General features: G+C 48.3%; 1 protein-coding gene across 1 annotated transcript in view; it reads left to right on the top strand.

Annotated features, from left to right (window-relative positions):
* The window catches only part of TECTA (tectorin alpha), a 72,949-nt gene that overhangs the window by 20,378 nt on the left and 26,854 nt on the right, over positions 1 to 25,717 (top strand). The window contains exons 7-11 of the mRNA XM_029957700.1: positions 297 to 867; positions 2,787 to 3,379; positions 4,678 to 5,251; positions 11,019 to 11,620; positions 18,728 to 19,289. Of these exons, the coding sequence (XP_029813560.1) occupies positions 297 to 867; positions 2,787 to 3,379; positions 4,678 to 5,251; positions 11,019 to 11,620; positions 18,728 to 19,289 (2,902 nt within the window). The remainder of the gene's footprint in view (positions 1 to 296; positions 868 to 2,786; positions 3,380 to 4,677; positions 5,252 to 11,018; positions 11,621 to 18,727; positions 19,290 to 25,717) is intronic.

Genomic DNA, 25,717 nt, shown 5'->3' with positions numbered 1-25,717 from the left:
TAGAGCCAGCCAGGAAGGGTTGACAACCACCTGGTCCCCAGCGGTGTCTAGAGCAGTAATGGCAATGTACGCCTGTCACTGCTCAAATGCACAGCGCTCGGCTGGCCCATGCCACCCTGCTTTTGTGGCTCCCCCAGGCTCTGCCATAACAGAAGGCAAGCTTGCTGGAGCCCAGGCCTTTCGGGAGGACCATTCTCTCTGGAGACTGTGTGGCTTTGTCTCCCTTTCCCGATCTCCACTGGACCCATTGCCCTGGCCCCTGCTGACCTGCCTTTTACTATTACTGTTGTTGGCAGGTTAATGACCTAGTGACTTCCTTGCCGGTCACCTTAGACTTGGGGGCGGTGAAAATCTACCAGAGTGGCATGTCTACTGCCGTGGAAACGGATTTTGGGCTCTTAGTGACATTTGACGGCCAGCACTACGCCTCCATTTCCATCCCAGGCTCCTACATAAACTCCACATGCGGGCTCTGTGGGAACTACAATAAAAACCCACTGGACGACTTCCTCCGCCCTGATGGCAGGCCGGCCATGTCTGTCCTAGATCTAGGAGAGAGCTGGCGGGTCTACCACGCTGACTGGAAGTGCGACTCGGGCTGCGTGGACAACTGCACCCTGTGTGACACAGCCACGGAAGCCCTCTTCTTTGGCTCGGACTACTGTGGCTTCCTCAACAAGACGGACGGCCCTCTGTGGGAGTGTGGCACCGTCGTGGACCCCACAGCCTTTGTGCACAGCTGCGTGTATGACCTGTGCAGCGTGAGGGACAACGGGACACTCCTTTGTCAAGCCATCCAAGCCTATGCGCTCGTGTGCCAGGCCCTCGGCATTCCAATCGGAGACTGGCGGGTCCAGACCGGGTGTGGTAAGCTGGCATCTCAATCAAATGGAAGTATGGTCATGCATGGGGCCAGGGAGAGGGTTTCTGGGCTCCTCAAAAATCTCCTTGTTAAGACACATTGCCCAAGAGTGAGGGTGAAGTTAAAATAGTGACATGTTATGAAGAATGAACAGTAAAAGCATCTTTATTTTTCCGGCCCACCCAATACCATAGCCAGAAAACAAGAGACCAATGATAAGCATAAATGGCCCAGAAACATGGAGTGAGTGGCAGGAAATGCTTGGCTGGAGGAAGGCCCTGTCCCAGGGGTGGTTATCCCCGAGTTAAGCAAGGGGGTGTGATTTTTAGAGGTGGGGGTGGCTATTTTTGTGGCCATCAAGTAAACACAGTTGCTGGTCTGAGTAATCAAAACCAGCTTTGGGGGAAATTCACCTCCCAAGGGAACCCAGAAGCATCTGTTCCTTGACTCTTTTTTCTCCACCTTCTGTCCCTCTAGGTTTTGTGTCTCTTGCTCTGTCACATTTCTGCTGACCCACTGGTACCAGGGGGATAAAGGATGCAGCCAGGGAGCACAGAACACCAGAAAGAAACCCCTTTTTCGGAACTGCTAAGTGGTTAGGAAAGAGCCCCAACAGCGTGGGGGAAATTCAGCATGAAGCATTTTGTACAATTTAGTTGTCTCGTGTTCTCCTTCTATCCCACTTAACCTCTCTTTTCATAATTATATAAATGTTTAAAACAAGCAAGCAAACAAAAACAACCCAGCTTCTCAGAATTCTCTCTCCTGACCCTTGGTTTTCTTGAATGAGTACACAGAACATTATATGCATTATATGCAAAATATGCATTTTAGGTTCCCACGCAGGTGAGAAGGTTTCAAAGTTTCTTTCAGTTCCGAGACCAAAGGGAGGTTTTCCTTGCCTCTCAGTATAGGTTGGATTCACAAAATCATCATGTATCAGAATTGTTAGCTGATCAAACTACTACAGTGTTTTCTTATTGTGTGACTGACCAGCCTCTAAGTATGCCGGGAGTGTACTCGAGTTGAGATTGAATATGGCTTTTTTTTTTTTATCCTTGTATAATCTAAGAACATCCAAATTACCTAACTAAATTGCCTATAATGGCTATTTTCTTCCCTCGTGGTTCTATGTTCCACATTGCCCACCCACTCTCTCTCATGTTAGTGGTATGAATTCTGGTTAATTCAGAGAGCTAGGTTAGCAGTCCCTGGAGCCCCTGCCGCTGGGATTCAACCAGATTCAAGCATTTATGTAAACTCCCATGTTCTTAAAATGAGAACCAGAGGCTTCCGAGGCAAGAAAGGCCTGAGGAGACATCTAACTCCCACCCAGTCTCCTGGAGGTGCAGGCACACAAATTCTTTCCCATAACCAAGGTCCTTTCTTATTTTTAAGATCCTACAGTACTCATTTTCATAGTCTTTCATAGTCATCACTAAAATATTTCGAGTGTGTCCCTGTTAGAAATGTCACGTTTCCAAATGGCTCCTCCCACCTTTACATCTTTTCATTTCTCCTGCAAGTTGGATTTATTTCCTCCTAAGACTAGGCTATGCTGTTTCAGATCAGATCAATCAACTTCTTTGTCCATCAGCTGAAGATCTTGGAGCTGAAGATCTAGTGGCTGTAGATCACCCAATACTAAATCGATGTTGAATAATCAGTGTAGTCCAATTAGGATGCCACCTGGGGTTTACTTCAGTCAAGATGATTACACGAGAGTCAAAAAGTTCACGATTCAATCACGTTGCCCCGTAGCTGTCGCAAAGCATCGAGATTATTCCTAGAGGCGCAACGGCAAAGTCTCTTCCCCGATGAGCGCCCTTCCCCCAGCCCCCTCGCCCCGTGTGTGGGGGCTCCCCGAGGTCAGCACTCAGGGCATTCATCTGTTGTCACGCTCTCTCCTCTCCCCCGACGTCAGTGTCCACGGTGCAGTGCCCGAGCTTCAGCCACTACTCCGTGTGCACCAGCAGCTGCCCGGACACCTGCTCCGACTTGACAGCCTCCCAGAACTGTGCCACGCCCTGCACCGAGGGCTGCGAGTGCAACGAAGGCTTCGTCCTCAGCACCAGCCAGTGCGTCCCGCTGCACAAGTGCGGCTGTGACTTCGACGGCCACTACTACACCATGGGGGAGTTCTTCTGGGCCACGGCCAACTGCACGGTGCAGTGCCTGTGCGAGGAGGGCGGGGACGTCTACTGCTTCAACAAGACATGCCGCAGCGGGGAGGTGTGCGCAGTGGAGGACGGCTACCAGGGCTGCTTCCCCAAGCGCGAGACCGTGTGCCTGCTCAGCCAGAACCAGGTCCTACACACCTTCGACGGCGCGGCCTACGCCTTCCCCGCCGAGTTCTCCTACACCCTCCTCAAGACCTGCCCCGAGCGGCCTGAGTATCTGGAAATCGACATCAACAAGAAGAAGCCCGACGCGGGGCCGGCTTGGCTGCGGGGTCTTCGCATCCTGGTGGCTGACCAGGAGGTCAAGGTTGGAGGAGTCGGGGCTTCGGAAGTCAAGGTAAGACTCCCGCTGTCCTTGGGGGTTTTCTGATGCTTCTCGCCAAGTGAAGGAGCCATACTCTTCCGGTGTGCCTTTCTGCCTCTGACTGTGAGTGGATTCCAGGAAGGCAGGGACTCCGAAGGGGAGCACAGTCTGATGTCTGGCACTAAATCAGTCTCTCAGGGGCTGAAATGGAGTGAGGCTGGAGTCTCTCAAATTAGACATGGCTAAAGCAGGACTAGGTCTGCGTAACAGCCAATGCTTACCAGACACTTACTGTGTGCCAAGCACTATTCTCAGCAGTATCCCACCTAGCCTATGGGGGATATGTTTTCATCCTCATTTACCTTTTATTTATGAGAAGACCGAGGCACAGAGAGGTTAAGTAACTTCCTCAGGGACACACTGCCATAAAGTGATATGTGGGCCCAGGCAGGCTGGCTTCGAAGTCTGTGCTCTTTACCTTGTACTATACTGACTCTCCTACCTACAGATGGGAACCCATTGGGGTAATGCAAAGGGTACCCGCCATCGCACCTCCTGCCCCTCTGGCCTGGTCTGAAATATTCATTAGTCATCCCCATCATAAGTTGTAGAAGGACCGTTAGGAATCATCTAGTTTGTTTGTACGTGAAGACCCCACAGGGCTACGTGGGGCATGGGGAGCTCACAGCTGAGTGGTGGTGAGCTGGCATGACAGGAGGGAGGCTCTCCCGACTCCTGGCCCAACGTGAAATCTAATTTAGAAGACAAAATCAATGCAGTGCTGTAATGTGCACGAAGACAAAGCACACATCCGCAGATGGAAAAAAGCTGTTTTCATTCCCATTGACACACTGGCAGAAATTAATTTATTAAAAGAATGTAAAAGGTAGATAAGGTGGATGGACAGCTAGATAACTGTATACCTCCAAGGGGCTAGGACACAGGAACAGTCAAAGTTGAAGGAACGGAAGGAGCCAGAAAGCTGGGGAAGAAGGGGCGCCGTCCATGAAAAGGAGCCATCTCGCAGAAGGAGGAAGCCATGTATATATCTTTTGCCTACGTTTCACTTGGGTTTGGGGCTAGCTTAGGATCATATGCATACACACATCAACAGCAAATGTGTTGAGACAGAGGAGTAGAAAGAAAGAAACAGAGGTGCCCATGAAAACACAGTTTGTGTCTGTCTGTGTGGTTTCCATAGACTGTCAGCTTCTTGACATTTCTCAAAGGGCGAGTCACTGGACAGAACCACGTCTTTATTTCACAGCCTAGGAAATCGTGGGTACTCTGTGTGCATCTGGAATTGATGATGGTGATTTGATTTTTTTCAGCTGAATGGTCAGGAAGTGGAGTTACCATTTTTCCATCCTTCGGGGAAGCTGGAAATTTATCGCAACAGAAACAGCACGACAGTAGAGTCCAAGGGCGTTGTGACAGTCCAATACACCGACATTGGACTGCTATACATCCGGCTCTCCACTGCCTACTTCAATTGCACCGGTGGGTTGTGTGGCTTCTTCAATGCAAACGCCAGCGACGAGTTCTGTCTGCCCAATGGCAAGTGCACGGACAACCTGGCGGTGTTCCTGGAAAGCTGGACGACCTTCGAGGAGATCTGCAATGGGGAGTGTGGGGACCTGCTGAAGGCCTGCAACAACGACTCAGAGCTGCTCAAATTTTACCGGAGCCGCTCCAGGTGTGGCATCATCAATGACCCCTCCAACAGCTCCTTCCTCGAGTGCCATGGGGTAGTCAACGTCACTGCCTACTACCGCACCTGCCTCTTCCGCCTGTGCCAGAGCGGAGGCAACGAGTCGGAGCTCTGTGACTCTGTGGCCCGGTATGCAAGCGCGTGCAAGAACGCCGACGTGGAGGTGGGCCCCTGGCGGACCTATGACTTCTGCCGTAAGTCGGGGCTACCGAAGCGGGAGGCCACCCGGGAGGTGGGGGTATTGAACTCCAGGACAGTCTGAATCTTATGTGTCCCCTCCTCATCTGATGTGTCCTTTGGAAGGCCCATCACCCCAAACCAAACTGTTCCTCACCTTTAATTCTGTTTCTAATCACACAGTATCTCTTCATTGTAGAAGGATTAGCCATCCTCTGGACTCCTGGTTTTATCTAGCGGAGGAGACGTCATATCAAAGACTAGAAGTCCTTGCAATGGCCCCATCGGTGTCTTCTTTCTTGGGAAAGAAGGACTCCCATTCTTTTAACAGAGGTGATCCCTCAGGGTGCCTTTCACGGAGTACAGATTAGTGCTGCTCCCAGGGGCAAGCCTGACAATGGCCATGAAGAGAGTCCCATGTTGCTGTTTTTTCATTTTGTGCCCAGAGTATCTGACCCCGCTCAGCAGGGCAGTGGCAGTGGTAGTAGCGATTAGAATAATTGCTGAGAAGACCTGACATATAACACCCTGGGCAGTGGGGGAGGCTGGAGGGAAGGGCGATGTAGAAAGGCAGGAGAAGGTATGGCTGAGAGGGCAGCACCCATGCCTGGAGCAAGGGCTAACCCCACCTGGGCTTCAGCACCCATACCTTCCCCACCAAAAAGATCAGCCCTGAGCCCAAACCAATGCCACCACTAAGATTCCATCGTCTACATCTGTGTTTCTCACTTCCATTAGATCTCTTTCTAAGTTTGTTGATTTCTCAAAAATTTTTATTTTGAAATAATTTCAAAGTTGCAGAAAAGTTGCAAGCATATCTGTGTGCCCATTACCCGGACTAACCTGCGGTTAGCATCTTGCCCCATTTGCCTTATCATTCTCTCTCAAGTGCTCTCTCTGCATATGCAAGTAGTTACATGCATCATACTCCTTGCCCCTAAATACTCCAGCGTGTATTTCCTTAGAATAATGACTGTCATTTATAGAACCACAGTATAGTCACTGACCTGAGGACATTTAACATTGATATAATCATTTAATATCTATATTTCAATTTGGTCAGTTGACTCATAATGTTCTTTATGGCTCTTTCTCCCCTCAGGATGGATCTAGGCTAGGACCACATATTGTGGTTAGAGCTGTCACGTCTCTTTGGTTGCCCTTAATCTGGAACAGTTCCTTAACTTTCTTCCTCTTTTCTCTTTTATTGTCATTTTTAAAGACAGCAGCCTCCCACCTTTTACAATAGAATGGCTCTCCATTTGGGTTTGATGTTTCCTCATGATTAGGTTCTGCTGAGCATCCCCTCTCACACTCCGGTGCAGGTGATGTGTGTTTTTCTCACGGTATCACATTGCATGTGGGGACCATGTCAGTCCAGCCTCCTCTCAGTGGTGACGGGCACGTTGGTCCCCTGGTCAGGTGTCAAATGTCTCCACTCTGCAGGCAAGGTTTTTTTTCTCTTGCAACTAGTGAGCAACTCGTGGGAAGATACTTTAAGACCGTGAAGATATCCTGCAGAGAGAGAGAGTGTGTGAGAGAGATTGATAAAGCAAATGGGGCAAAATGCTAACTGTAGGCAGATATCAAAATCCTCCTGCTCAGTTTAGTGCCCACTGATGATCTTTGCTTGTATCAATCTTTAGCATGATGATTATGAACTGATGGTTTTCAGCTCCAGCACTCTCCGTCCATTGTACCAAACAATAGATGTCATTGTACTATAAGTAAGAGGCTTCTGTCTCTTCTATGTGTCTTCTTGCCATCTATTTATATACATCCAGCTACCCATCCATTTATCTATTTCAGCCATCTTTTTTTTTTTAGTTTTTTAATGTTTTATTTATTTTTGAGAGAGACAGCATGAGCAGAGGTGGGTCAGAGAGAGAGGAAGACATAGAATCTGAAGACAGGCTCCAGGCTCTGAGCTAGCTGTCAGCACAGAACCTGATGTGGGGCTCGAACCCACAAACCACAAGATCATGACCTGAGCTGAAGCCAGACGCTCAACCAACTGAGCCACCCAGGCACCCCTCAGCCATCTTTTTTTTTTTAATTGAAGAATAATTAACATACACTCTTATACCAGTTTCAGGTGTACAGCACAATTCAACAGTTCTATACAATTCTAGGTGCTCATCACTATAAGAATGTTTCTAATTCCATTGACCTATTTCACCCCTCACTCCACCCACCCTCTGGCAACCACCAATTTGTTCTCTGTATTCACAAGTCTGTTTCTTTTTGGTTTATCTTTTTTTCTTTGTTCATTTGTTTTGTTTCTTTTTTTAAAGTTTTTATTCATTTACTTTGAGGGAGAAAGAAAGCAAATAGGGAAAGGACAGAGAGAGGAGGAAAGAGAGAATAACCAGCAGGCTCCACACTGTTAGCACAGAGCTTGACACAGGGCTCAAACTCATGAACTGCAAGATCATGACCTGAGCCAAAATCAAGCATCAGACACTTAACCAACTGAGCTGCCCAGGTGCCCCATATTTGTTTGGTTTCTTATATTCTACATGTGAGGGAGATCATATGGTGTTTGTTTTTCTCTGACTTATTTCACTCAGTGTTACACCCTGTATAGACATCCATGTCATTGCAAAGGGCAAGATTTCATTCTTTTTTATGGCTGAAAAATATTCCATTGTGTGTGTAGATAGATAGAAAGATAGATAGATAGATAGATAGATATAGATAGATATAGGTAGAAAGAGATACATAGATGCAGATACAGATAATAGATATAGAGACACCACTTCTTTATTTAGTCAGCTATGGATGGACACATAGCAACCTAAATGTGAATCATCTATCTTATCAGTGTGGACACACAGATTCCTATTTTTTAATTATTTATATTTCCTATTACATTTGTTAATGATTTTGGTGTTAAAATTATTCCAGGTTTGGTCTTCGAGTTGCTTCCTATGTCCTTTTGGCATGCCTCTGTCATGTTCTTACTTTCTGGTGTAACAAGATGCTCCACATTCATCCTGTGGCCTTCCCTGCCCCATTGTTCCAAGAAGCCCTAATTCCCTTGGGTGGAGAGTATCACTAGAAACCAAGATCTGGGTGAGGCTTATCCATTGCTATTGGAGTATTCCTGCTTTGCCACTAAGCGCTTTCAACAGAAACGTCTTAGAGCTAAGAACTAACAAACACACAGACACTGCATACCTACAGACATACATACATATTTGTTTTTCTCTTAAAATCTCTGGTTTCTGGGCTTTGGGAGCCCAAGGAGCACATGGCTCATTCAGTGGCTGTCATCTCAGAGAAAGGCTATGATATTATTCTTGGGGACCCTTAGCCACACTGAGGAGGGATTCATAGCAGATGCTGTGAACCCTACAGCTGGAATTCTGGGTGCATCCATATGTCCCCTACAGGGGGAAAAGCTCCAGGGTTTCCACTGACATCACATCCAGTGGGACCTTAGAATATGTTCCCAAAGCCTTTTAAAAAATTTTAAGAATTGTTTATATTTTCTAATGTTTATTTTTGATAGAGAGAGACACACACAGAATCCCAAGCAGGCTCTCGGCTCTGAGCTGTCAGTGCAGAGCCCGACACGGGGCTCAAACCCACGAACCAAGAGATCATCACCTGAGTCACCCAGGCACCCCTAAAAAAGGCATTTAAAAGAACTTCCTCAGGGCACCTGGGTGGCTCAGTTGGTTAAGCGCCCGACTTCAGCTCAGGTGATGATCTCATGGTTCGTGGGTTCGAGCCCCGCGTTGGGCTCTGCACTGACATCTAGCACAGAGCCTGGAGCCTGCTTCATATTCTGTGTCTCCCTTTCTCTCTGACCCTCCCCTACTCACGCTGTCTCACTCTCTCAAAAAATAAATAAAACTTAAAAAATTTAAAAAAAACACAAATGCCTTTTTTAGAGAGAGACATGTGGACAGAAGCAGCCAAGGAGAACATGCTTCTCCAGGTGGAGGGTAGGGGCTCACACTTGAGACATCACCCAGCATTTCTCAGCCAGACGTTGCGTACGTGGGTCTGGCAAGAAAGACGGGGGCACGCACATCTGATAACGAAGACTCGGGTGCTAAGGGGTTAATCTGGTTGGGATCTCGTAGGCTGGGGACTGGACTGGGCCACAGCGCCAAAATCAGGAACACCATCTTCCTTGGCCCCAGTGAGAGACAACCACTGCTTCTGTGTTCAGATATTTTTAACCAGCCCTCTTGTCGGCAGAGCCAGGCTGCCCAATTAAATAATTTCACAGAGGCATTTCAGGAGCCCGGGGAAGTTTTATTACTTCACGTCTGTATGTTCCAGACTTTCAGACAAATTCAGACAACACAATAAGTCATAAAGTGAGAGCCATTTAAATAAGTCATGGTATTTGCTATCACCATAAACCTGCAGTCAGTGTTACAACATTCATAATTTAGAGACAAATGTGAAAATCCCTCCATACGGACATATTTAATCAGTGCTGAACTAGCCTTCAACTCCAAAGCCGTATGGTACTGTACTCAACGGGAGTGGAGATGGTCCTTTAGCTCAGAGGAAAAGGATTGGCTTTCAGCACAGTGCAGAACCGCGGCGTTGGTGCTTGTGGGCGGAGCTTTCATTACCGTGCAATTTATTTCTCTGTAGTGTCCTCTCTGTCCTTGGATTGTAAAACACTATCAAGGAGGGATAGTAGGCATAAAAGAAAGTTTTAAAAGGGCAAGATCCTGTTCTCCCAGGTGATGATGGGGACCTCCACAGATCTGTAGACCACACAGATGTGTAGGTAGAATTCCTTCTGGCTGCTGGATTCATCCATGCTCAGGCCAGGTCAAATTCTGACAGACTAAAATAATAAAGAGACGTGGAAAGGTTTCCTGGAGCTCCATGGTGGTGAGCGGCACGTGCTGTTAGCATTTTATGCGGTGTACTTTGTGACTCAGAGACTTGATCTATCAGGGAAGGCTTCCGGACAGAGGGGCAAGTTGAAATGAATCTTGATAAACGGGTAGGATTTGGCTTTGTGAGGTCCATCCAGGCAGGGGAGAGAATGTGAGTGAAGAAGGTGGCGGTGACCATGGGCAGAGGAGGTAGAAGAGGCCAGAGGGCATGAGGAGCAGAGAAATGAAAGACAAAGAGAGAGCCACGTTGTAGAGTAAAAATACCTATATAAAGTGTACCCGAATTGAAGGGGAGTGTGAAGAGGGGAAGGGCATACTGTTCAATGAGACTGTGCTATAGACCTCATATATTAGGTCTTTAATCCTTAGAATGACTGTACTAGGTAAGTATTGTCCTCAGAGATGGTCCCCATAAGTCTTCATGGTCCCCAAAGTGCCGATTCTTTCCAGGACACACTCTCTCTCGAGAGTCCTCAAGTCAGGGGACTTAGCATTGGGAGATCCAGATTCGAATCTCTCTGGTACTTCTGGACTGAATTGAGTCACTGAACTTGAGTTTGTCATCTGTAAGATAGGGTTGATAAGACTTTGCTTGCCTCTCAAGGCTGTTGAGCAAAGTTATACCAAACCGTCAACAACGGTGCCTGACACGTAGGGCTGCAAGCTAAGGTTCAGCATGTCGAATCTTCTGTGTGGAGAGCTAGGTGCACCAGGAGCACAGGAGCTCGAGGGGTTCGCTGAGCCTTTGGCCACCCCGAATGAGGACGACAGCGGTGCTGAGCTCACCGTGCTGTACAAATAAGAGTGCACGTGCAGCGTGCACACACTCCCATGCGTCTAGCGAGTGCACACACGCTCTCCCCGACCCCTGTCCCTTTCTCAAGCCTGTCTTTTCCTTGGCCACCCTCAGCTCTGGAATGCCCTGAGAACAGCCATTTCGAGGAGTGCGTGATGTGCACGGAGACATGCGAGACCCTGGCCCTGGGCCCCATCTGTGTGGACAGCTGCTCTGAGGCGTGTCAGTGTGACGAGGGCTATGCCCTGCAGGGCAGCCAGTGCGTCCCCCGGAGCGAGTGTGGCTGCAACTTTGAGGGGCACCAGCTTGCCACCAACGAGACCTTCTGGGTGGACCTGGACTGCCAGATCTTCTGCTATTGCAATGGCACAGACAATAGCGTCCACTGCGAGAGCATCCCTTGCAAGGGTGATGAGTTCTGCATGGAGGAGGGCGGCCTGTACTATTGTCAGCCCCGCACCGATGCGTCCTGCATTGTCTCGGGCTACGGCCACTACCTGACCTTCGATGGCTACCCCTTTGACTTCCAGACCAGCTGCCCACTCATCCTGTGCACCACAGGGAACAGGCCGAGCTCAGACACTTTCCCCAAGTTCGTCGTCACGGCCAAGAATGAGGACCGGGACCCGTCGCTGGCCCTGTGGGTCAAGCAGGTGGATGTGACTGTGTTTGGTTACAGCATTGTGATTCACAGGGCCTACAAGCACACAGTGCTGGTGAGTAGTCACAGGCCGGCCACCAGGCAAGGGGATGTGAGGAGGGGGAACCTGGGTCTGTGGGCCAGGCTGCAGCTGAATCAGGCTGGTCTAGAATCCCAGGAGAAGCATAGGATGTGGGAGCAGAGAGGGGGCCTGGAGATTTTCTGTCGCTTTATCTTACAGATAAGGGCACCGAGCCTCAGAGAGAAAAATATTCTGCCCAAGTCACAGGCACCAAATTAGGAACAGAAATGGTATCCTGCATAATGTAGCAGAGTGTATTGGAGGCAGCACAGCCCTAGATTCGAATCCCAGCTTGGCTAGGGCTGGGTGTCCTTGGGCAGTCACTCCATCTGTAAGGGAGAATGCATGCCTAGCACGGGTTAGGTGTCTCTGAGTGGCACTACTGCCCAATCCACCTCCCTCCTTTGTTGCGATCAGGATGGTGTTTCCCTGCTCTGGCCTCCTCCTACCTCTTCTGGTCTCCCCGTTGGCCCCCCGCCATGGGATCCGGGCCCTCAGGAGTCTTGCACACAGTCGGAGCCCATCAGGGGCTCCTACAATTTCCCTACTCACTTGGGTGTCCGTTCTCTCTTTCCGCCCTCCGCTCTCTTGATGAGGACAGGGGCAGGTAGGGGGTGAGGAGAGCTGTGTGCTCATCATCCAGCCTGAGGACGCCCACCCCGGCAACAGACCTTCTCCCAGGCTCTGCTCTGGGCCCGACGGGGAGCATTAACAAGCTGGCCAGTAGCTTCGCTTCAGCGTTTTGGAGGAGCCGATATGAGGCGGGAGCATTTTACCATTATCCTCGCTGATCTGCAGCATCATTTATCTCTAAGGGGAACTCCTTTTCATCTTGTATATATTCTCTTTTCAAATTCTGAGCTGTTAGTGGGAGTTCCCTGAGCAACTTTCCTGATCTCCTTCCTTCCTTAGAATCGCCTTAACCTCCTTCAATGACAGAGAGAGGCTTCTGAGTTTCCTAATTGCCTGCCCCTTCACATTTATCTGAAAATGTGCCTTCTTAGCATCTAAGACAGAAGTCGCCCTGTGCCCACGTTTCTTCCCTTCTTTGGATATTTTACCCAAACCCCTGATTTCTTTCCTCTGTGCTTCCTAGAACGGGGGGTTCTTGTATCCATCATGGTATAAATTATTGTAATTTGGGGGGATATTTATGCCTAACCCACTCAGTACCAGTCATAGGCCTTCTTGAGGGCAAGAGCCCTACCGAATTCATCTTTATTTTAAATGAACGCACAGCACCCACTCAAGGCTCCACACGTTTGTCAAGTGGATGAACGAGATGGCGTAATAACCCTTCTCTAAGGATCCTAGGGCTTTCATTTTGCTGCTGGTCACTTCTTCATCAATCTGTGAGATTAAATGGCCACAGAGATGAGGTAGGAATACATCAGATGCCTCGCCTTTAGCCACGTGAGGTTTCCAGTGGAGGTCCGGGTAGCCTAAGCCGCCCATTGCAATAACAGCCCTCTCCTCTGCGTCAGCCTATGTGTCAAAACAAGCCTATCAGTCATTGTGTTTGTGGGGTTTGCATCCTACCTGTCCCTTTCTCCTCCTCTGATCTACGTCAACCCTTAGATTTGCACATTTTCATGCGGTTCCTTATCTCCTTGACATTCGACATTCTTCCAGCATTCTACCTTGTAAGGTTATTTTCTTCTTTTAAAATAGGACTTGCTCACAGGTCCTGTCCCAACCGGTGTATTATGAAATTGCATTTTCTGCCTTGTGTTACATGCTTTTCCGCATTTAGGTATATGGACTCCCGAGACTTGCATGCTATTTTCTCACCCAGTTATTTTCCCACATACACCATCGGAGCCTCATGAACACTGACTCTTTTTTTGTGCCGTCCCTTCTCTCGTTCATGATAGCTGATTCCTCGCTCTCCCTGGGTGTCTCTCTCCCTTGCTTCCTGCTCTAGAGCCAGGGACCCAATGGGGCACCACACCTTCCAGGCAAATGTCCTGTCATGATCTCATGGGATATGGTCATGGCTAATGGCAAGAGCCATGGGAACCACACAGCTCATTTCTCCCCCATGAAGAGATAGAGAGGGAAGGGAGTATTCATTTCCTGGGGTTGCCATCACAAAGTGTCACACACTAGGTGGCTTCAAGCAACAGAAAGTTATTCCCGCACAGTTCTGGAGGCTAAGAATCCAAAATCAGCTCCTAGCTTCTGGTGGTCGCAGGCAATCCTTGGCCTGTGGTACCCTAATTGCCCTCTCTGCCTTGTCTTCACGTGGCCTTCCTCTCTCTGCGCCTTCTGTTTCTCTGTGACAAGTCTCTCTCCCCCTTGAAGGACACCACTCCTTGGGCTTAGAACCCACCCTGACCCAGCATGACCTCATCTTAACATGATTACATCTGCAAAGACTCTATTTCCAAATAAGGTCACATTCGCAGGTATCAGGGGTTAAGACTTCAGCCTATCTTTTGGGAAGGGTTGGGAGGGGACACCATTCAACCCACAACAAGGGATAGTGGGTGGTGTCATCAAGGAGGAATCAATTTAAGGGGTGGAGGGGCAGGGCAGGAGGAGCCCTAGCCAGGGTCCGTCTTTCTAAGTCACCCAGACGTCCTGAGTGCCCAAGCTGTGAACTCAGAGTATGTAGCTTTCAAATCTCTGACATGAAGATCAAGTTCAGGAAGCTTGAAGGTTCTTTTCTTTGGGGGCCTGAGGGACAGATTTAGCATTTACTTTGAATTATTAATATGCATTACAGGATCTGCTTGTTCAATGATTTGCATTTGTTTTTCCCATGATGTTATTATTAGTCACCATCTCTCCCCGAGAAAAGAATAATGGCCATCCCAATGACAGCGTGCACTGAAGTGTTGGGCAAAACACAGCACAGAGCCCCGGGTCACTACTGGTTCTCTCAGAAATGGAGGTGACATGTCCTTGAGACACAGGGTCCCTCTGTAATTCTGACCTTTCCTTGTGTAAAGCAGTACCAAAGGATGTAAGGAAATCCACTAAGATAAAAGATGCTAGAAATAACTTTGCTATCTGTATCCCAGCTGGGGTTCTGGGGCTGGGCCACAGAAGGTGAGCCACTTCCAAGGGGCAATACAGCAGCCCACGTCTCTGCCACCCACAGCCAGAACTCAACAGAGACAGCCTCTCCCCTGCCGTGTGCCCCGGGCTTCAGCACAGCCAGGTGCTTCATGGTCCAGGACAAGGGGAAGGCCTTCAGGAGCCAGTGTCTTTATCTCTTACTGGCAATCCCTGTAGCCATGAGAGAAGAGTGAGGTTTTGAGCATCACCCTGACTCGGCTTGGTTTGGTGGGCTTATATTGATGCCTATTCTGTGCCAAGCTCTGGGGGTAGAAAAATAAATCAAATTCTGAGTTCTGTCCCAAGAGAACTCAGAGTCTAGTAGGAGAGAAAGACATGTGAGTAGGTTATGTTGATGTAACGTGAAGTTCTCTGAAAATGTGCCATGTGGAGAGTCATGAATGCACTGGTGGCCTACGCCAGCCAGGGGGTTGTAGGGGAAGGCTTTCTGGAAGGGGTAACCCAGAGCTGAGCCTTGAAGGCGTATGTGAGTCAGGCTGAGAATGAGATAAAAGTATTCTAGGAAAGGAAGACATCAGTGAAGACCCAGAGGGATAGCAAAGTGTGAGGTATGAGGGGACCTCAAGACAGCTGATGAGGCCACAGAAGCAAATGGGGGCCAGCGATGTAAAAGAAAGTTCTCTGCTAAAGATCTGGTATGTGGGATTATTCCTGATGCTTAACTGTGTGAAATATGTTTCCTGACCTCACCCCCAAGCCCTGTTCTCTTTTTCCTCTGCGTCTTCCTGCTCATCCATTAGACTCTACTTCCATCCCAACCTCTCTCTTCCTGTGTCTCCTCTCCCTCTGCATCCTCCCTCTCTCCATTTGTCACCCAGAAAGAGAGAGGGGACAGTGACGTTGGGAATGGGGGTGGCTCTCATGGAGCTTTCAGAGGCAGACAGTGGCTGTGCCTGCCCAGCTGAGTTGAAGGGGGTTCTTTTCTCTGGGTGCTCCTGGGCCGTGACAGAATCTGCAAGCCCTTTGATTTGAATCCAGTTACACTGCTTTCCCTAAAGTATTGCCTCCTGCTTGGCACCCTGTAGCCAAGAATACAGAATGCAAGGAAACTCAGGATGGAAAGCAAGTTGGCACAGGGGAGCCTCTGGGTGCACAACTTTTAGTGTACGAGTGTGGGTCTTCAGGGCAGGTGGGAGTCCCATCGGCCTCCACTTCCCTCAGTGACCTTCCACACCTGTGTTCTGTGTTTACACAGAGTCCACCTCACCACCCCTGGGCCTCCTGCTTCAGAAAGCCGTACTCCCCAGGCGCCATCTCCCTCCTGCACTCAGCCCCCAAAATAACCTGTCACACCATGCTATTATTCACCTCCTCTCTTCCGGGTGCAGAGAAGGAGGCATCCTCTCCTTTCCACGCCCCCTTCCACCTGTCCATCTCTGTCTTACTCTCTCAGGGATCTCACCTGCCTGTCATCTCCTCTCCCTGCTCTGTTAGGGCCTTCTCATCAACCCATAAAAACATTCGTTCTAGAGCAAACCGTGACCCGATTCACCCCCAGCTTCTACTCAGTCTCTCTCCTCCCTCCCCTTCCAGTTTCCTGGAGAGAGCCAGCCCTGCTTCCGTATCTCCCATTTGCTGTTGAACTCTGTTGACTTCTGGTCTCCTCGCTCTGCAGAGGTTCTCTTGTTAGGGTCACCAATGACTTCTTTTCTGCAAAACGAATGGCTCTTTGTCGGGCGTGGTCTCATGGCCTCTGCCATGTGTGACATTGCACACAAGGCCTTCCGTGATCCGGGACCTTCTCCCCACCTCCCCGTCTTCATTTCCCACCACACCCAAGGCCACACTTTAAGCCCCTGCAGCACTAATTTGCTGTGGCTCTTCATATTTTATCAGGCTTTTTCTCTTTCATCGGCCTGTGCTTGGGCTGTGCCCTTTTCTTGGACTCCCTGTTATTCATCTCCTTCCTCCCTGACTGTCCTCCTTTAGGACCAGGTGCACAAATCATCATCAGTGAGCCCGGTTCTGTCCCCAGGCTGAGTCTGGTGCCTGCGCGTCTATTTATCTTTATCGTTGCTTTGATCAGATGATGTTATTAGTATCTGTTAGGTACTTATCTCTGCCGCGTGCCTGTGAACAACTATGGGAAGGGCCCTGTGCTTTATTCCGGCATCTAGTGCAGTGCTTGAAACATAGCAGTGCCAAATGAATGATGAATTCTGCCTAGACAAATATTCACAGAGGAGGAGGTGGTTGAGTTACAGCGTGAAGGGTGAACATTGCCCCACAGAGAGGGAGGCCAATGGGAAGGATGTCATCGCCGGCCTGGTTCCTTAGAAGCAGAGTCCAGCACGGGGATCCTTAGGAAAGTGAGGTAAGCACCGGAGGAAGACAGCTTAGCAAGGACGAGGTCTGGAGTAGAGACAAGCTTCACCCTGGGCCACCAGGAGCTCTGGCGCATGACCTGCATACAGAGTTGGCCCCCTGTGTTGGTTTGTCATTGGAGTTGGGCCCTAATTTTCTGGGCTCCCATTTGGCCAAGACCGGCTGTGAGTTATCATTAGCTCCCAGTCACAGTGGTTGAGGGAGAGGGCCCTGGGCAGGACCCAGAAAGCGTCACCATGCTTGCAGCCAGGGAAATGGCATGGTGGAATGGCACAGCTTGGTCCATTTGGGGAACTGCCAAGTGTGGGGTATTGCTGGAATGGGGCAAGTAAGTGGATTGGGTCTGAGAGACTTGTGGGCAGCTCCCGGAGAGCCCTTTGTGACATGCTGAGCATATCAGACATTTTGCTCGAGCCATGGAGAGGGTTTGAAGTATTGGATTAATGGCTTTCAATTGCATTAAAAAATGGTAGGGTGGCAGTAAGGAGTGAACGGAGGAAAGGGGGAATACCAGAGCAGGGAGACCAGTGAGGGAAGTATTTAGTAGTCAGGGTGAAGGTGGTGAGGGTCTGAACCAAAGCAGTAGCAGTAGGGATGCAGAAGTGTCAGATAGGGGAGAGATTAAGGTCAGAAGGGAAGGTGTTTCTGGTCAGAGAGCAATCTTTGAACACCCCCAGAGGAACAGTCACCTGCCTCTCTTGAGAAGAAGACCAGCTCTCCCCTTTGCCTTCACAGTAATCTCTATGCACCTACCCAGCCAAGGGCTACAGCATTCGGCTCCTCTGAATCAAGAAAGGGCTGGTGCAAAGGCAGTGCAGTTCTGGAGTGGTATGTTAAGGGATGTCCTTGTTCTATGAATTAAAAATATAAGAGAGGAAACATGTGTCAAGAGCCCTCTCAGCATGAGGCATTGCATTAGGCACCCGGTGGGTAACGAGGGGAAGACGGATATAAAGATCAATAAAGTGTGGTTCCTGCCCTCAAGTTGCTCATGATCCTGTAGGCGAGATGGGAATGTAGTCACCTAACCAGAATATAAGGCAGACTGTGATGTGTACAGGTGCCTGATCTTGCCAAAGGTGAAGAAAAATACGAGTATAAATAACCTCCTAGTTGCCCGGATGAGAGAGTGATTCATTCTCACCAAGGGCTCAAACAGTCTTGCTTTATAGAACAGGCGACGTCCGAGCAGGGTCTGGGAGGAGTGAGGGAGGCTGACGGGTGAAGAATGGCATCCTAGGTAGAGCGACCAGCAAAGTCAAGTCATTCCTCAGGAGGAAAAAATAACCCAAAGGGATTCATAAACTGGGGCTTACCTAAAACAAATCCACAGCAGAGCTGGAAATGGAGACCCTGGCGTTCTAGATTTGGTATTTTCGAGTCGAAACTTTAATTGAATTCTTATTACCCTCTCATTACCTTGGGAAAACAGTATGAACTCCTGGGGGAAATAATGCTATGTAAACAGAAGGCACCAAAATAAATAGGTGTATTAGTGCACAGGCATAGTCATTTAAGTCTGTTCAAATCCTCGTAATAATAGTTGACTGACATAGATGACACTGCATGCCAAGACTGTGTCCAACCCGCTCAGACCCCCTGTGGGGCTGCCGCTCTCAAGACTGATCGTTAGGAGAGGTGGGTGTCCGCCGGGCCGACTATTTCTCCATTGCAACCCTCTCTCTCCCGTAGGTCAACAACGAACGCTTATATCTGCCCCTGAAGCTGGGCCAAGGGAAAATCAATATCTTTTCCTTTGGCTTCCACGTGGTGGTGGAAACCGAGTTTGGCCTGAAGGTTGTGTACGACTGGAAGACCTTCCTGTCGGTCACAGTCCCTCGGAGCATGCAGAACGCCACCTACGGCCTGTGTGGCCGCTATAACGGCAACCCCGATGACGATCTGGAGATGCCAATGGGCCTGCTTGCTTCCAGCGTCACCGAGTTTGGGCAGAGCTGGGTGAAGAGGGACACTTTCTGCCAGGTTGGTTGTGGGGACCGCTGCCCTGCGTGTGCCAAGGTGGAAGGGTTCTCCAAGGTGCAGCACCTCTGCAGCCTGATCCCCAGCCAGAACTCGGGCTTCACCAAGTGTCACAGCAAAGTCAACCCCACCTTCTTCTACAAGAACTGCCTGTTCGACTCCTGCATCGATGGCGGCGCAGTGCAGACGGCATGCAGCTGGCTGCAGAACTACGCCAGCACCTGCCAGACACAGGGCATTGCCGTGACCGGCTGGAGGAACTACACATCCTGCTGTGAGTCCTTCCCTCCCCCCCTTGCCTTTGGGTCTCAATTGCCAGTGGGTGGGCCACTATTCCAGCCCCGTAGAAGTCCCCCGAGCAATCGAAGGATACACATGCACTTGGACATCAGTGTGACATCTGAAACAAGATATGTAACCTCCCAGAGCCTCCATTTCCTTATCTGTGAAATGGGGATGATGCCACCTATTTCACATGTTGCTCTGAGGAGGAAATAAGGTCACATGGGTGTAGCACAGTGCACCATGTTTGGCATTGGGACTCAGCAAGGGCACAGTAAAATTTTAGGAAAGGACTGAGGGGCGAAGAGTTAGTGAGGTTAGTTAGTTTGTTCTAGAAGCTCACCGGCCCCTCCCTGTGCCAGTAACAGTCTTTGGGTTTCAGACAGTAGATGGTTCAAAGCACTAGAAAAAGAATTAGAGCCCCTGAATTCTAGCCTTGCTTTTTCCTTAAGGGTTGGTGTGACCTTGGAGCATGTTGCTTTTCCTTTCTGGTTCTTAGTTTCCCCCTAATAATGCTGTGGTAATGCCTGATGCCTACACCCTTTATGCTACAGAAATATCCAGAGGATCCAATTAGGTAATTGTAAGCCTAACACACTTCATGCATGCCAAGTGGTGGTGGTGTTTACTAACGGCTCGCTTTGAGCCAAGCCCAGTGCTAAACACTTTATCAACATTATCTCATTTATTCTCCTCAATAACCCAATTAGTCAGGGAGAAACAGACTCAGGAGTTAAATAACTTGCCTAAGGTCATATGATCTCAGCAGCAAAGTCAAGATTCATCCTTCTAACCCCAAAGCCCTTGCTCTCAACCCATACACACAATGCTGGTGTGCTATGTACTGGAATAATTTGCTCGCATTTAGCACATCATAATAGGAAAAGATTGGGAGGAGAAACCGCCAGTGGTTTGGCCAGTCTGCCTTGGTTCATTTTCCCATCTCCATCTCATTAGCTATAGCAAATTTCTTTTAGGCCTAACTGTATGAAAAGGCTATAAATGGACGCTGAGTGCTCAACACTCTAAATAAGTAATCCAGTGGGGGTCCCAGAGAATAAACCCCCTTTCCACCCTGAAAAGGGGGAGAGTTGGATCAAAACCCAGAAACAGTGCTATAGTTCGATGCTCACAGGGAGAGTACATCCCACATGATGGGATGTGGAAGGTGGGGGAAGGAGGGGAGGAAGGAGGGAGAGGGAGGGAAAAGATGCCAGTACCATTTCATCTAGGTTCAGTCCCTGAGAGAGAGGTGGGGAGGATGCCAGTGGGAGTGACTGTCTATACTAATTGGCCTCTGGCGACTTCAGTGAAATAAATATGCCTGTAAACAAAAGTCAGCATCTGGGTACGTCCCCAGAGCTACCCTGGATTCACTGGGGTCAGCATGGTGGAGCCCGAGAGCTTGCCTTCACCTGACTCAGAAAACCAGGCTTTGAACTCAGGGGCCTAGAAACGGGGCAGGCCCAGGAAACTCCTCTGGGAGAGAGGCCGCCTGCTTCCTCCTGAGACCTGCTCTAGGGAGTCTGCCATGGCGACTGTACCCCTCGCTGGGGTGGCTGGGACGGCCCCTCCCCGCCAAGAGCATCATATTTGCCAAAAACCATTGCTTCCGGCTGCAGCATGCAGGGAAATCATAGGCAAGAGCTGTGTTTGGAAGAGGCCAAGGTCAGGGACTCCCACCTTAAATTATGGGTTTCCAGTTTTGTCGCTTTGGGGAAGGAAAAGGGATGGAGTTAGCAAGCCCCTCCCTTCCCTGCGAAGAAGAAAGTCTCCCCCTCCTACATCTATCAAGCTTGAACCCGTAGGGCTAAAAATGTGCGGGATGCAGGATGGGGAAACAGTTTTGAAAAGGAAGACTCTTTAGGGTACAAAGACCGGTTTCCTTGTCCTTCTGCCTCTCCACCAGCAACGGTCTCCTCTCCCCTCAAAGTTCGACAAAGACTTTGGTTGCCTCCTTTATATATATTCAGGGGCACTCAGAGCAGAGTTTGTCCTGCTTCACCCTTGTCCTTGGGCCCCACCCTGCCTAGGCCAGTTGCCTGCCAGCAAGGTTTAGATGGACGCCTCATGGTCAACTGTCCTCATCATGAACAGGGCTAGACTTTCCCCTACCTTGGCATTTCAGGATGGGGGGGACAAAGATCCTAAAGACAGCTTCTGTGGAGATGGATGGTGGTAGGACTAGGAAAAAGAAACGCTAAAATAGGAGAAAAAATTGTACTTTAAAGGAGGTATGTGGGTGGGGATGGGGGGCGGGCACAGTTGGAGGCAGCTGAGTTTTCCATTTTGAATTTCAGAAGCAGAGAAAAGCTACAGGAGACGGAATCCTAACTCAGCCATTCAATCTGAGATTGGTGAGCCCAGAAAGCCTGTCGTGAATAGGGGTGTTAGTAACCATATCCGACTTGACACTGACCTCTGAGCAGTGAGGGCAGGGTTCACGTCCCCCTGTCTCCCACCCGCAAGGATTAATCCAATCCAATACTCTCGCATGTTGAGATATGAGAAATCGTGGTTTTGGGAGAAAAAGTGCTAAACTGGAATTCTCTGTTAAACTGACCCCTAATAAGGGGTGACGAGGTAGAATGATGTGGTTTTCCAATGATGCTGGCTATTCCTATCAATGGGCTAATTTATGACTCAATTGCCACATTTGTAAATGCACTGGAAAACTTCACGCAAGTTGAACAAATAGGTTTAGAGGTGGGGAGAGGGAAGTCAGTTGTCTTAATTACTAACCCTCCCTTAACATGCAGTCAGCTGCGTCTGTCATTCCCTCAGCCCCCTAATGGGAGACTTAAATTAGCTTTGTAGATGGTGAGTCTACAGTAAGCAGTAGGAGAAGAAAATCATATGCATAACAGTGAGTTGGCTCTGACTGTGTGCCAGGCACTATTCTAGGTGCCGTACGAGTCCTCACTCATGCTCTCCTCCCAGCAACCCTGTAAAGCAGGTGCTATGAATAGCCCCATTTTCTGGAGGAGGAAAGTGAAGCTCAGAGAAACACCGGAACTTTCCCAAGGAAAGTTGCCTCAGGCAGTGCTCTTACCTCTGGGCAGTGCTGCCTGTCCGATCCTGGGCAGGCCAGGGGCCCCGGGGACTGGGGACCACCCCCCCAGGTGCTACAGCAGGTGTACAGGAGGACCTCCGTACAGGATCAGGTCTGCGGGGGCCACTGTGGGAATTAAGTCTGTTGATGTCTCATGATCCGTGCCACTCCATGCTTGACCCCCGATAAGCGCGCAGTCAGAGCTGAATGTCATTTCCATCCTCCCTTTTATTCAGAGTCCTGGGGCCAATGTCTGGAAATTAAGGGTTGTCTAACATAGTTTTCTGCAGATCTGATACATTCTTATTGAGTAGATTCTTCTACTACAAGGGTCCCCACCATTAATAGCAGAAGCTGTCATTGAGGTACCAGGCACAGGACTAGGAGCTTTGCAAATTGCACCTCATTTTATCTTAACAACTACTGGATGAGGGAGATGTGATCTGCATTTTACAGAGGAGGAAACAGAGGTTTAGAGAGCTAGGCAACCGGGCCCAGGTAACACTGCTGGTTAGTGGCAGAACCTGGGCTCAAACCAGTAAGTCCAGTCCCCCAGCCCTTGTCCATTGTATTGTACTACATTGCTCTTAAGGGGGATTCGGGCATCCTGCCCACCTGGGGCACAAAATCAGTGCACTGCCCACGCCAAGAGTCCCCTTCATGACCACAGTAGACATCCAGGGGTAGAGACATCATCCCCCGCATCTCTCGGTCTGTCATGTGGGTGGAGACAATCCGTATTAGGAATTTTAAAGGTTGCTTTCAAGAATCAACTGTGTCTTAACCACCTGCCCTGATCTCCGCACTGTTCTGGATGTCACAGAAACATCAGAAGTATAAAATAGTTTAGAGTCTCGTTAGGGAAATAGGATCAGCACCCTTGCAGCAACAATAGGCTAAATCAGTAGTGTATCTTTTTGGATATGAAAATGTATTGTAGAGGGCCGCCTGGGTGGCTCAGGCGGTTAAGTGGCCGACTTCGGCTCAGGTCATGATCTCACAGTCTGTGGTTTCGAGCCACCTGTCGGGCTCTGTGCTCCCTCTCTCTGCCCCTCCCCCACTCACTCTCTGTCTCTCTCTCTCTCTCTCTCTCTCTCTCTCTCTCTCAAAATAAAATAAAGACATTAAAAAAATGTATTGTAGAGCTTCAGTAACAAAACCAAGTTAAACACTGGCTCATGGACAGCAAGATCAACCAGTGGGAAGATGAGAAAATCCAGAAATAGGCCCAAATCCTAAAGAGAAGTTAGTATTCAGTAAAACTGTCATTTCAAACTACTGGGGGGAAAATGTATTCCTCAATAAAAAGGAAAGGGACAAAGGATAAAATAGAAGGGGGGGGGCAAAACCCTCCTCTCACTCCTCACTCCAAAATAAAATCCAGACAGAACCAAGATCAAACATAAAAACATTAAGTTATAAATGTCCTCGGAGAAGACAAAGGTGTTTTCCTTTTTGTTTTTGTTAACCTTGCAGTAGAGAGGGCTTTCCTCAGCAAAATGCTCAAAGCCATAAGAAAAACCTGACAAATTTGACAACTTTAAAATTTTAAATTTCTCCATGGCGAAAAAGCATAATCAAATACAGGTCCAAAAAGAAAAAGAGAAAAAGAAGAAGCAGCAATTTAAAAGACACGGTAAACAGTTTGTAACACATGACAGAGAAGTCTATTTTTTCATTTTTAGAAAGCTTTTACAATTGAACAAGAAGAAAAGTTCAACACAAAATGTGCAAAGGATACGAAAAGGCAGTTCACAGAAGAACTGGATTATACAAATGGATTATAAACAAATGTAAAGATGATCAGCCTCATAAAGAATAGAAACTAAGCAAGGGTCTAGTAATTATTTTTTCAAATTTTTTACTATGGTAAAATACACAGGACATAAAACCTACTGTCTTAGCCATTTTTAAGGATACAGTTCAGTGGCCATTAAGAACTCACGTTGTTGTATTCAGATTGCTGTGTAACTACCACCACCATCCCTCTCCAGAACTCTTTTTTATCTTGCAAAACTGAAATTCTACACCCATGAAACACGAACTCTCCAGCTCCCCCAACCCCTGACAACCAACTGTTCTGTTTTCTGTTGCTATGAACTTGAAGACTCTGGATACCTCTTATAAGTGGAATCATCCAGCATCTGTCCTTTTGTGGGTGGCTTCTTTCTCTTAGCATTATGCCCTAAAGATTCAGTCATGTGGTGCTATAAGTTTTCTTCCTTTTTAAGGGTGAATAATATTCCATTGCGTGTATACGCCACATTTGGCTTATCCATTAATGCATCCAAGGACTCTGGGATTGCTTGCATGTTTTAGCTATTGTGGGAAATGGTGCTGTGAGCATAGGTGTATAAAGATCTCTTTGAGAAACTTCTTTCCATTTTTTTTTTCAGAGCATAGAAGTTGCTTTTATTTTTTTAAATTGTTTTTCTTTTATAGTTTATTGTCAAGTTGGTTTCCATATAACACTCAGTGCTCATCCCCACAAGTGCCCTCCTCCATGCCCATCACCCATTTTCCCCTCTCCCCCTCCCCCATCAGCCCTCAGTTTGTTCTCAGTATTCAAGAGTCTCTCATGTTTGCCTCCCTCCTTCTCCCCAACTATTTTTCCCCCTTCCCCTCCCCCATAGTTCTCTGTTAAGTTTCTCTTGTTAGCCTTATGAGTGAAAACATACAGTATCTGTCCTTCTCTGCTTGACTTATTTCGCTTAGCATGACACCCTCAAGTTCCATCCACGTTGCTACAAATGGCCAGATTTCATCATTTCTCATTGTCATGTAGTACTCCATTGTATAGATAAACCACATCTTCTTGATCCATTCAAATTTTTTGAGCATGTATCTAGAAGGGGCATTGCTGGGTCATATAATAATTCTATTTTTAATTTTTTGAGGAACTTCCGTATTGTTTCTCACAGCAGCATTTTACATTCCAGCAAATTGCATGTGTTCTTATTTCTCCACATCTTTGTCAACAATGGGTTTTCTGGTATTTTTTTTTTTAATATTAGTCACTAAAGGGTGTCAGGTGATACATCTTTCACTGTAGTTTTACTATTTATTTCTGTGGTGATGAGTGATGTTGAGCATATATATTGGTCATTCAGATGTCACCCTCTTTGGAAAAATGTCTATTCAAGCCCTTTGTCACTTTTTGAATTGGGTTTTTGTTGGGGTTGTGTTGAGTTTTAAGAGTTCTCTATATATTCTGGTTAGTAATCCCATCTATATATGGAGACATGTACATATCATATTTATATATGATATTTAATCTTCAGTACTTCCAAGGATCAGAAGATTTGGTGCTAAACAATCCGTGAGGATGTAGGAAAATAAACCTCCTCATACAGCCTTGGTAGGAGGGT

Source organism: Suricata suricatta, chromosome 11 (assembly GCF_006229205.1).
Source record: "Suricata suricatta isolate VVHF042 chromosome 11, meerkat_22Aug2017_6uvM2_HiC, whole genome shotgun sequence".
In the NCBI taxonomy this organism is placed as follows: domain Eukaryota; kingdom Metazoa; phylum Chordata; class Mammalia; order Carnivora; family Herpestidae; genus Suricata; species Suricata suricatta.
Note: the sequence above shows the minus strand (reverse complement) of the source record. Positions and strands in the feature narration are given on the sequence as shown.